Source organism: Pelecanus crispus, chromosome 3 (genome assembly GCF_030463565.1).
Source record: "Pelecanus crispus isolate bPelCri1 chromosome 3, bPelCri1.pri, whole genome shotgun sequence".
NCBI classification, from domain to species: Eukaryota; Metazoa; Chordata; class Aves; order Pelecaniformes; family Pelecanidae; genus Pelecanus; species Pelecanus crispus.
Window position 1 is genome coordinate 111629477 of NC_134645.1, and position 13093 is coordinate 111642569.

Below are 13093 nucleotides of genomic sequence, written 5' to 3' on the forward strand. Positions count from 1 at the left end.
CTTTTTGGTAACACTAAAGAGTTTTGTATGATGTGAGACATATCTGAATCCATGTCTCGGAGCTGTGTGGCAGTACATCGCTCTACAGAAAAAGGCCATCCAGCCCTTCCAAAGTTCTGGTTTTCTCATACAAGAACTAGTCTGGAAGCCTGTATTTAGTTCTCACTCAAAAAGAGAGCTAATAAAATCAATGAATTCCTTGACTGAGTTAAGAACTGAATAAAAGCTGTTCAGAGACTTGAGAAATTAACCACATATACTGATTAAAAGATAACCATCATCATCACCCCATCATCAGTGTACTAAAACGTGTATAGATGCAAAAGCTTTACTCTGAAATTCCTACTGTTCAAAGCTGTTCTTGAAACATGCTTCACAAGGCCAACATCACAGGAAAAAAATAAAAAGATGAGCTCACCTTTTTCATTTTAGTAGGTACAAGAGCATGCAAACAGTTTAAAGCTATATTCTTCTTTGATTTACAAAGTCTTCTAAAGAGCTTTTTATTTACCATTTGTAAAAACCAGAGAACTTTGAGCAACTGAATAAATATTTGTGTTTCAGAAAATTACAGGGTCTTGCAAAGCAGAGAAATTACTCTATTTGTTCTACTATATTCAGAGATCAACCAAGCTACAGCAAAGTTTCCTAAAGCACTTCCTCATTACTTTACCTCTGGAAGAAGCCACTCTACCATGAAAGAGGAGACTTTTTATGTCTGCCATTCTTGCTGTGCTAATCTACTTCTGTTTTCCTATCCTTCAGAATCTACTTTCCTTTGGAAACTGGGGAACATTTTAGCCCTGACTGTCTTTATAACATTTCCTTTAGGCTGTTTTTCCTTTAGGCTGTTGTAAAACCACTGAGGTTAGGTCTATAAATGCTGATGGACAGTGGGGATTTTAGGTCTATAGGCTTCAGTGGAATAACTCCATTTTAAAATTGGTTTGAAAGACAACTGGATCTTAGCTAGACACTTGCCTGGTGTAAATCAGCATAGAACAATTAGGTTCAACAGAACTATGCTGATTCCATCAGCCAAGGAGGTGACTTCCAGAAACGGAGACCTCTGCCTTCATGTGAATGTCTGTGAGCTCATATGGGTGAACCTCCTTTGCAGAGAATCCGTTGACACGGCAGAAAATTCCACCCATGTGACTGACAGGGGATGTTTGCTCAAAATCCTGAGTTGTGTAACTAAGTAAACAGCCAAATTGTTATTTTTAATAATATAAACTAGTTTAATATAAATTATGTTTCAGTTACAACAACAACAAAGGAAAGGGATTGCAAGTTTTTCAAGTACAGTTATTCCTGTACAAGACAACAGTGACAGTTGATGTGACATCAGCATGCAGAAGTAAAAGCAGTGCACATCTTCTGGAAACCTTTTTCTCTGTTCACTGAATACATCTATATAAAAATAACCTAGGGTTCTTAAAATCAAAGAATACAGCTTTAAAAGTTGTTCTTTTAGTGTAAAAGTTAGTAGAGAATGGAAATGATGGAATAAAGGAAAAAGTATAACACAGAACAGTTGACTAAGTTGAGACAAACCATACTGAAAAATGAAATTAATTTTTCAAATAAAAGGTTTAAAAAGCATGCTAGAAAAATCTTTGTAGTTTTATCCCCGGTTTCCATGAAACAATGTGAACTTACTTTCTGGAGGGACCCTATCTTTGTGTGGGCATCCTGACAAACTGCGGTGATGGGGGTAAAGCCCCGTTACATGGCCAGTTCCATCACACCCAGGGGTAGGACATTTGCTCTCTTTCTTTTCTGTTCTTGAGGGATCTATAATTTACAACAAATGTGTCAAGTGAATGATGCTTTTCACATTTCTGTAAGAAGGTTCATTTAATCATGTCATTTACTCTTTGGTAAATGTTCTTATGAAAACTAGAAGAAAAAAAACCCCTTCTACTTCTTAACACAGTTCTGTCACTTTTATCCCGTTATCTTCTTTTCGGACTGCAGGCTCCTATGATCACAGCAATATCCATTCACAGTGATTGGAAAGTGACCCTTTTATAGCAAAGCCATACCACTATCAATCAAAGTTCTGCTGGCAAACATCAGCTCAAGGGTGTAAGGTCATCTGGAAACTGGTTAGTTGGAGTTTCCCTTCTTTACATTCTTATTTGCCTGATGTATTAAGGTCTGCAAATGTACTGTCATAGAAGTTCAATGTCCTGAGAGTAGCAAACACAGCCCTTTAGCATAATGGTTCAATGATTCAGCACAAATAAATCCCTTTTCCAAGGCTCACTGAGGAGATGACTCTTGTTTTCTTTAAATTCCTTATGAAGTGGTAGAAATTATGTAAATATTCCTTTATCTTCAATAAATTATGGTGGGGTACACGTTGTAATCAGAATTACTGAAAGTATCACTGGCTGTGTAAATTTGGGCCATTACAAACATGCATATATAATGCTTGAATATTCATATGCTTAAAAGGTTAATAATCTTTTAGAATGTTGTTGGATCTTCTGTCTACAAATCAATGAAAAGTCTAAATAGACATTTTGTCAACAAAATAAAGTTTTCTGCCAATAACGTAATGGAACTGCTGGTGAGATTAATCCTGAACTAGAACTTTCTCACATACTTCATCAGCTTGTTTTCTTTAACAGAACACCTGTAAAATAACATCCCTACCCTTCCAGCACAATAGAAATGACATCTTATCATCTTGACCACAGTTGTCAGATTTTGGAGACTATTGCTAATTTTCGTATTAAGGGAATAAAATTCAGGATACTCTAACTGCTACCATTTTGGCTCAAGATCAACCAACATCCCCCTTCTATTTTTTTAGTCCATCCTCCTTTCAATACCCAGTCTGAGCTATCCTCATTTAAGTATTTTATGCTGCTCTTGTCATTGATCTGCTTCAGTATTTATGCTTTTGCCTCTGGAAAATAACATTTTGCTGCTTGTTTTCCACTAAGTCTTTCTTACATTAAATTCTATCCCAGCTTCTACAAATGCAACCCTCAGTACAATCAGTGGAAATTTCAGTACTTGCAGAACTTCACATGCAACCCATTTTTTTCAGCATTAATCAATACAATCCAGAGTTCACATTCAGTTGTGGACTTATTTTTCCTTGATTTCCCTCTGGTAGCTTTTATATGTATCTATATCTATATAGAGAGAGAGATAGATAGATAGATATATACACACATACATACTTTTGCATTCCAAGTTCTTCCTTTTAGAGAAATTCTTTAGCTCATTGTCATGACTCTCAATGTCTTAAATCCATTCTTAAATTTAATATGATATTTAAACCTTGTCTTTTGCAAATGGAATCCCTAATTATGAAAGTTTTATTTTACTTAACCTGCACTTTGACTGTAGAATACAGTTATTTGTTTCATGCTCTTTAATGATAAATACACATACAGATCTATCTCCAAAGTGCTATACAGTTATCACAACACTCCTGGAAATACCGTAATCTTATATGTCAGGAAATTGAAACAAAGAGATCAAGAAGTTAATCCCAAGGCCACAGAAGGAGCAAATGTCAGAGGAGGGATTTGAATTCCTGCCAGATAGGCCTGTGCTGAGACCACTAGAACAGCAAGCCCACAGCTACATACATACACGACTCTAAGCAACTCTTCATGTCAAGTACTTTGGGATGTGTAAAAGTATTAGATAAGTGAATAAGTAATGTAAATGAAATATAAATTATGTAAATATAACAATATTCAAGGACTGCAAAAAATGTAGATGATTAATAGACCATAACGGCTTTTTAGAGACTTTAAACTAGAGGAACTTTAGCTAGTCCACATTGTCAGAGCTCCACCAAAGTCAATGAAGGTATTCTAATTTAGAGCAGCTGAGGATCCAGACACATCCTACAGTGCCAAGCAAATCCTCCTCTGTATTCAAGTCTATGCTATAAAGTTATAGCATGTATTGGATCCTTAAGAGCCTTTATGGTCTAATGAGTCAGAAAAGATGCTGTATACTATTCTTAATGATTTCAAAACTTGCATAAAATCATACTTGCACAATTTCCCATTGCTTTTAATGGAAGACATTTGACTAAACTTTCCACAACTTTATACAAAACACTGGATACTCTTTAGTAAATCCTTTTCTGCTAATTGGGAGAAATATTGCATAGATTTATTTCATTCTGTAACCTTTCCTCCCTCCTTGCCACAATGGGAGTATTGCCTGAGTGAAGGTTGTCAGAGGACTCAAAAGGTTTTAAAATTCATAAATTTCAGAAGAAAGCCTGTTTAGAAGGCTTTAAATGGCAGGGAAAAATGGTTAGTGGTCCCTTAACAGTTGTTTCAGCAGTCTCTGAAAGCGAACTCCTGAAGCCAGGAGGCTGTTCTCACTCCAAACTCGTGTACTCAAAAAGTTTCCACTTAACCATATCATACATCTCTGTGGGTATCTCTTCCAGGAGTATACGGAAGATAATGTGTGAGTGGAGAGCAAATGATATAAATAGTTGTCTTAAAGCTTCCTCTCTCGACAACTACCAGAATATTTCCTACATTTTTTAAAGTAAGGAAGGAATAAGTTTTTCTTTCTTCCTTTTTTGATAATCTTCTTCTTTTTTGGTAATCAAAAAAGCATAGAACAATTCACTCCACAAAGTTTCTTGGTCCAAACTACCACAATATTTAGTCCCTGGCTGGGGTTTGGACCTATTATCAATTCAGCCTGCAGCTCCCAAGAGATATGATGGTTCAAAGAAGCTCTAGAATTTACTGAAATAGCAAGTCCATACTTTTGTTACTGTCAGAAATTATATAGTCTTTTTGGAGACAACAGATCTATATGCATAAATGCTTTCCCAGGCATACATAGGCTGGAAGGGCTGGACAACACCAGAGTTAAAAAGCTCTTCAAAAATTAATATTGGTTTGCCATGTTTTGTGTGGTTTTATTAGAGACATATCTTCAAAGAGAAATGTACCTACAATAGGTCATATGCGAACAACATTTAGCACAACATCCACATGGCTATGCAGTAATGCACTAACTACAGTTGTCTTCCCCAAATACCCGAAGTTACTACAGCACTTGCTGGACCATATATTTGTGTTTAAACAAACAAAACTTCACTAAAATACATTGCAGAAGAGTGTTTGACATCAGTAATTTCCATGCTTTTCTAAAAGACTTGTCGTTACTTTTCTTTAAGACTTGTAAAAAAAGATCAAAACCGTTCTTCGACCAAGGTGTTGTCTGCCTACCTGAATGTCACAGGCAGATCTTAGGGTATTACACTTTCAAACCAGGGATTTATAAAAAGGAGAAAAATGCCCACCATCTCAGTTGTAGAAAGGAAACCAAATATTTTTATAACAAGTGTAAGATGAACCCAGTCCCTGCTTAGCATCTCCCAAGAAATACCATGTCCTCAACTTCCACTAAAGTCAATGGGAATCAGGGGTGTTCAATGAGTCTCAGCAGGTATTGAACACCTTATACAACATGGCCCTACATGTACAGATACAGACACGTTGAAGAGGGGTGTGGTAATATAAACACACCATCACCATGATAATCCCATAAATTAAAAGGCATTCTAAAGGTAACCTTTAGTCTGTTCTTTTTTGTTCTTTTTTTTTTCTTTTATATTGAATTATGGTCAAGGCAGCACCTTAACTGTTTCCACAATGGAATGAAACCAGTGAAGTGGAATGCACATAAGAAAGAAATTGCTATTGATCTCAGCCCAGGCCACACCATGCCTTGCATAGCAAATGGTTTCCATTACCTTACTATCTTAAGATAATTAATGTGCAGTCACTGCCCCTATCTTATGTTATCGGTCATTCTGATACTGTTCAATTTCTATCAGGCAATTCTACATTTTAGATGGGAGAGGCTTCATCAATAACTGTCATTTGATGATAATTTTATAAATCATGATGCCACCTACCCAATCCAATCTGTAAAATGTGCACTTCATAGCTGATTGACTACCTGCTACACAAAACCCCATTCTCCGATACAGTTTGCAACATAATTCTCTTCATTGTTTTTTAATTATTGCTATAAAATATATCAAAAACTTGAGAAAAATCTTTGCCTCTTTCAACATGATCTCTTATTTGTTTTGTTTCCCTGAAAAGTTATTTTTTTCATTTCGCCAAATGATAGTCACTGAAATACTGTACATATTTCTAACACTGCAGAATGTTTTTTTTTTAAATTTTATAACCACAGCATGATGCTATTTTACCATCATGCCATACTACTACAATTTAAATAAAGTTCCCATGTTGTGGAATTAATAACTTAATTTCAGAATTCTATGAAAAACTTAACATGTTAGCTCACACTTTCTCATGACATAACATACGGTATATAGAAATATTACCTTTACCATAATATGGCTTTTTGACATGGCCGTCACTGGGTTTAGGCTTCCTGTCATCTCCAGAAAGGTGTCTTGGAGACTGTTCCTCAAATGATCTCATATTATCCCTCCTTCCAGCTTCCACTGCCATTTTTTCTCTCATGGCTTTTGCTCTCTCAGTTTCCAAAGCAATTGCTTTCTCAAGTAGGGTTAAGTTACCTTTTGTCATATCAAACACTTCTTCAGACCTATCTGAAGTAATAGAGGTGGTATCATCGTCTCTTTCATGACAACCATCCTCCTTTGCACAGCTAGAAAAAGTCCTAGATCTGGGGCTCAACTGTTCTTCAAGCCTCATTAGGTTCATCATGTCAGAGTAATTCCGGTCTGGTGTTCTTCCTTGGAAGTCATCTTCTTGCCTGACATGCTGACGAGTGTTCATGTTTTGCTGTTGATTTCTTTCCTGTGGGTTTGTCTCACTGAGTTTCCTAGCCAGATCAAAACACTGGTTCCTTAAGCACTCCAAACTGCTGAGACACACCTCTTCATCACTCTCCTCCACCATTTTTTCCGTAAGTCCATTGTTCACAGGCTTCCCTAGCATTACAAAGTTCATATTCCTATTATCTTGCTGTGAAGTATTGTCTGCATAATTTCTGTCATTAATGTTTTCTGAAAGCACTACACCATGTCCTTGTGCTAATAATTTAAGGGAGTCCACTGTTTCCCTAACAACGTCACTGTCTAAATCTAAACTCAGCTCACTTTTCCGACCAATATTTTCATTTTTGTCACTATCATCTTCCAGACTATTAGATGTATTGCTGTTCATTTCTGATTCTGTCCTGGCTCTGTATGCTGCATCCTCTGCAATTTTGCCAAGATTTAACAATGACTTGGCCACCAGTTCATCGTAATTATCATACTCATCATTATTGTTATCGTCTTTTTCTGTGTCTTGCATTATTCGAGTATTGTGACAATTCATTTGATGGTCTTCTGCATAAAAAACAGAAACAAAGAAAGAAACAAAGAAAGAAAGAAAAAGGAAAAGAAAAGAAAAAAGTGGCTACAATTGGAACTGTTGTTGCAATCGCACGGACAGAAAACAAACTGCATGTCAAATATTGTTAATCATACAGCAATTCTATAACACTAAGGCCCATGTGAAGTGAATTTCTCTATAGTCCATAAGGCTATTTTTGTTTATTTGCTATTCACATAAATTTCTTTCACAGCCTGGTAAGAAAAAGGCAATCAAAATGCTAATTACTACTACTGCTAAATATTATGGCATAAATACTTATGTTTCTCCTTTCACTTCTATATTTACAATTTTATGGGGTTTATTACAATCATATTACTAATATGACACAATTGCCTAGGTTTCCGACTTTTCTCACTCCTCTATTTCCTGTAAATATGGTAGATGGCAAAGGAGTGAGTACTATTGGATTTTTCTCTTACTGATGAACACTATTCACCAAAAGAGAAAGAATATACACCAGGCAGGAAATTGTCACTTTTTTAACACCATACACACCATTAACACTAGATAACCAATAACTATACGCAAAGATCAAAATGGCATTTTACTTAGTGGATCCATCAGTAGAAATCAAAATCTCTCAGTTTAACTATGCAAACTGTGGAGAAGTAAGAATTTTAAAAAAGTTGTTACATGAAAGGAAGATAGAAGCAATTGTATGCACAATATAATTTTAAGTAAACATGCTAGCCCAAATTATATGATCATACATGTATGATAGGGCTGTTATCCACTGTCCTGTGTATTGTAACATAATGGTGCAGAGTTACCACATTTGTTTTAGTAACTGTTGAATAACAGAGGGACAACTTAACAAGACGGAGCCAATGTGAGGCCCTGAAGGTGAGATTCATCTCACCTAACTTTAGACATGAGCAAGGCAGGCATCTATATCCGAGTAAGTTATGCGATGTTCCTGTCCTTAGTCAGTAAGAGAAGCAGACACTTTAAGGATACAGTCCACCTGATCTGGTTAAGATAGAATAAGATTAATAACTACTAGGAGTGCCTGTTTCTCTTCATTGACAACAAAGGGACTCAGATTAGATGCCTACCTTAAAGATATCCATATTTGGTCAGATGAATATCATCCAGAGAGCATTTTCTGATATCTCATGTCCACTCAGAAGCTATGTCATTCTTAGACCCATTCTTAAAACACATACACATTCATCATTATTTACTAATCAACGTCTTGTAAATTATATTTTGATAATAGGCCACTCAAGCAATATTTAAACGTTTTGTATCACAACTGGAAAAGAAAGTTCCTAAATCTGTCAGTACATTGACATGCTAGGCCAGTCTTTCAGCTGGTGCAAATTGAAAGAAACCAGTAGAGCTAGGACAATTAACACCTGCTCAAGAGCTAGTCCATCAACTTCTGATAGCATCTTTTCAGCTCAGATGTATTTTCAACACTGGTACACCTAAACACGTAGCATTTTCTAAAGTGTGACTTTCATGATTTGGGTTAAACAAACCAAAGTGGGAAATTTCAGGTAGTAGGTGGCTTGTATACTGATATTTTGATGATAGGAAATCATTTTTGATAAAAATAATTTTTATGTCAAGATAATAAATCAGAGGTTTAAATACAGAGCTCAACAGCACAATAATTAATATTTTAGCCACAAGATAGTATTCCTTCTACACAGTGGTTAGGGATCCTGGGATGATAGTAGGCTGTAGTTAAGCAGCAGAACTGGTAGATGACTAGGCTACATCTAGGGAAAAAAAATGCTCTAAAGGCAAAATATTATATAATATATTTTATGTACTTGAATACAGTGGGAAGGTAATTAATAGGGAAGGATGTATGGTATTTTTACAAGACAAGATATTCCAAGTCAATAGTGGGTTACCTATTTATCATCAAAGGTGGTTTTATTTTAGTTGCTCTTGTTCTCAAGACAATCATAATTCATATTTACGTTTCAGTCCCTCAAAAATTAAGTGTATCAGAGTATCAGATTTTCAGTGTAAAAGTAAGGGATGCCACTTATACTTCCTATCTGAAAAATTTCCATCTTGAATGACTGCATAGAAGTAGGCAGTTAAGGATTACTGGATAATTAGTTTGTGCAATTTGAAAAGCAAATGTTTTAATACACTGATAATAATTTTCTAAAGTGAAATGTACAAACAAATCCCATATTAATTTAAATAGTAATGATAAAACCTGATGCCAAGAAGCCTGTTCAGTAGAAACTGCTGCTTTTGTGGGGTGCATCTTGTACCTACATCTGATGGGCAGTCAGATGTAGCAGAAGGAACATCAAAGTAATTAAAGAAGCAGTGAGTTATAGCCCCAAAATTGCCAGTGCCTTCAAATTTAGAATGAGGTATCTACAAACACTGGTGAAATCAGTCCAAATCTAGCTCTAACAGGATACTGAAATAAAGAGTAGGAAAACCCCATATTTTCTCAAGCCAACCAGAGAACTGTTCAGGTATGCAGTGACTATTCTAGGCCAGCTTTTGAAATGTGGAAAGTTTCAGGGCTTATTTTTTTATAAAAGGGGGTTTGTGTTTGTTTTTACATGAATGAGAGTCATGTAAATGATCACGAATGGGAGGAATATGTTATACTTTGCCTCCACAACAGTGAAAAGTCAAAATATGAATCACGTACTGTATGAGTGAAGACATGTAAATTCCTTTTGAGTAGGTGAAGCTGGGTGAAAGCTGTAACTATAACATTTTTTATTCTGTTTGTTTGGTTATATCCTTTTCAGTTGTCCTGCCCGTTCAATCCTAAAAAGAAGAAGAAAAAAAGGTGGTGGAGGAGAAGAAAATGTAAAGCATGAATCCTGGATGAGAGAGGCAGGAAAACAAAATATTTTAATCAAGTTTCATTCCTCCTCTTTTAATTTTTGGCCTTTTCTTGCATCTACTTTCTTTAACAACTATTATGCTCATGTTTCTTACCTCCATGCAGCAGTAAATTTTAATGAAAAGGATATTTATGTATACTATGTCTGTTGGATGCTGGGCCCGCTCTAGTGGAGCACCTGTGTCACCTGTTTATCAAACTGAAATTTTAACTACTGAATTAGTTTGTGTATTAGTTAAGGGTCTTCTGGAAAGTATGTTAGCCTAGAAGCTCTACGTGAACCTATGTGCCTTTTCTTTGATTCAGCTCTGTAAAGTCTGATCTTGCTTTCATTTCACATTTCTACGATTCCTAAGATTTAGCCTTTAACTTGGTAACTACCTTTACACTGTGCCGTTTAATGGCTGTTTGTTAAATGACTGCAAAGCATATAGGACTAAAACACCTACTCTACCCCTTACATAAGTTTTGTAGCTATTGACCTAAATTGCAGTTTTTTATTTGGCAAAGAGGTTGAGTTTGTCTCAAAAAGACACAGGTTAGCCAGTTTAGGTGAAGAGCAGACAAAGTCATCTTATATCCTTTTTCTGTTAGCTTTAGGGTTGCACGGACAAGCAATATGCAACACAGTTTAAAAAGAATATCAGATTATTTTAGCCCTCATCTGCACAATACTATAACAATTTAGGTATTCTTGATTGCAGAATTTGTTCTTTTTAACTCCCAGCAGATATAACAAATGACAGGAGGGAAACTATAGCAAAGAGTATGTGGAATAGCTATGAAGAGCTGGAAGCCTTTAGCCATCTCAACAGAAGTGCACTTTTGTATTGAACTAAAAGAAGTGAATAATTTGATTTCTTATTGCACCTTTCATCCAAGGATCTCAAAGCACTTTACAAACATTATTTTTAAAAGCCTCACAACACCCCTGTGAGGTAGGTATTTTAACCCCATTTTACAGATGGGAAATTGAGACACAGAGAAGTTGAGTGACTCTTTCCATGTCATACCAGGAGTCACTGGAGAATAAGGACTACAGCCTCTACGTCCTTGATTGTTTCCTCCCTTTGTTCCTATCACATCCATATTTAAACAACTTTTTGGCAGAAGAAATGGCTTGCTGTTTTTAGTGTAGGGAGTCATGCAAAACAGCACCTTCTTTTTGAAAAGGAAAATATACAGCATTTAGTTTGAGAGATTCTGCAGAGAGAGGCAATGATACTTCAGTAATAGCAGCTACATTCCTACCAAAGGCCAAAGACTTCAGAAACAAGACTTTCCAAATCTGTGGTCCATGTATCAAATTACTCACTTTCTCCCAAGCACAGGAAAACATGATGGCTAACAAGCTGAACCTATATGTGGTCATATAGGCTTCCTGCCCAGATGGATGGTTTCATTATCCAGGCAGCATTGCCTGTTTTAAAACACTTTACTGCTCTTTCTACTGCCACTTGTCAGTTCCTAAGTGCTCAGCATATGATACTACACCATTTTTCTCCCTCTAAGCTGTAAAGTGAGGTACATGCATACATCTCCACATTACAATCTATGATGGCTGGCCTATGAGAAATATCTAGCAAGACAACGTTGGCAGAAATGAATCCCAAATCTTAGAAAGTTACAGCATCATATGGAGTGAAGGGTTGTTTGTACATTGCCTTCTCCTCTGGGAAAATCTTACGAGTAAGGAAACTGAAGAGGTGGAAAAACTTAGTGAGCTCTCATCAACTTCTCCACTCCACACTGAAGAAATAGAGCATACATGTAACTCTCTGAGGGCCTAGGAAGGTCTCTAAAATTCTGAACAATCCTATTGACATGGGATTTGGATCAGAGCCCAAGCCTTTGAATATGCCTATTTCAGGGATGCACTGAACACTGAAGTTGACCATATACAATTCTTTCTTCATTTCTGCAATGGTTCCTGAAGTTCTTTTACGCTATATGTACTTTAAGTAAATACCCAACAAGTTGTTTTTACAGTAGTTGATTCCTTTATGGGCCTTATATTACCTAATGAAAGTCAAAAGAAAAAGATAACTGTTCACTTGTTTACTTGATGCATTCTAATTATTCCATTATATCTAATCTTTTTTCACTCCTCCCCCTCAGCTTGCTACATCTACTTATAATAGTTGTAATACTGGGATTTACTGTTTAGACTTTTGTACAATAATTATAGTATTCAACTAATAACCAATGCTCAAAGTAAAATAAATGAAGAGTAGAAGTCATTAAGCATGGCAAGGAAGGTCTGAGCTAAAGAACACAGCACATCACAGTAGGGTTCAGTATTATAAAGTAGGAGTGAGAACCACAGAGCAAACCCATACAGATTTTTAAATATTGCACATAATTTGCTGGCTTACTGTGTCTTTTTTTTTTTTTTTCTGTTACATTTTGATCTTTTCATTTTCTATGGGTTCCACTTTTTATCTGGTTTTGCTCACTGGAAAATTAAATACTATTTGTTTTTCTTTTTTTTTTTCCCTAAGGACTAAAAGGCATCCTCATGGGTCTGAATTTCTTTCCTGTTGTGGAGTGATTACTGACATATAAAAGCATTCCTTGTTTTTTCTTCTTTTTGCTATTAAAATACATTTTATTTAGAAACAACAAATATTAATAAATTATTTTGGCATAGCAGCATTTTTGAAGATTTAGTTTTCTGTACAAATCAGTGTATTCTCATCTAAATGCACAGGTGTTTGTATATAATCAATGCCCTGAAATACCCTTTTTTCTTTGCTTATGCAATCCTTACGACCTGCTATTATGCCTCTGCCTATGTCAGACCTGCATGAATAGCATCCTAATCTACAAATGTTCACATAAAGTATTGGTAGAATATAGA

At 35.8% G+C, this 13093-nt stretch overlaps 1 protein-coding gene across 4 annotated transcripts in view; it reads right to left on the minus strand.

The window, feature by feature from the left end:
* Nucleotides 1-13093, minus strand: part of MYT1L (myelin transcription factor 1 like) — a 129858-nt gene that overhangs the window by 74538 nt on the left and 42227 nt on the right. For 3 of the 4 annotated variants that reach the window (XM_075706882.1, XM_075706881.1, XM_075706880.1), the window contains exons 5-6: nucleotides 6377-7348; nucleotides 1663-1797 (exon numbers count right to left, since the gene is read on the minus strand). In XM_075706882.1, coding sequence (XP_075562997.1) covers nucleotides 1663-1797; nucleotides 6377-7348 — 1107 coding nt within the window. Of the gene's footprint in view, nucleotides 1-1662; nucleotides 1798-6370; nucleotides 7349-13093 lie in introns of all 4 variants that reach the window. The other variant, XM_075706879.1, reaches the window with a different exon arrangement.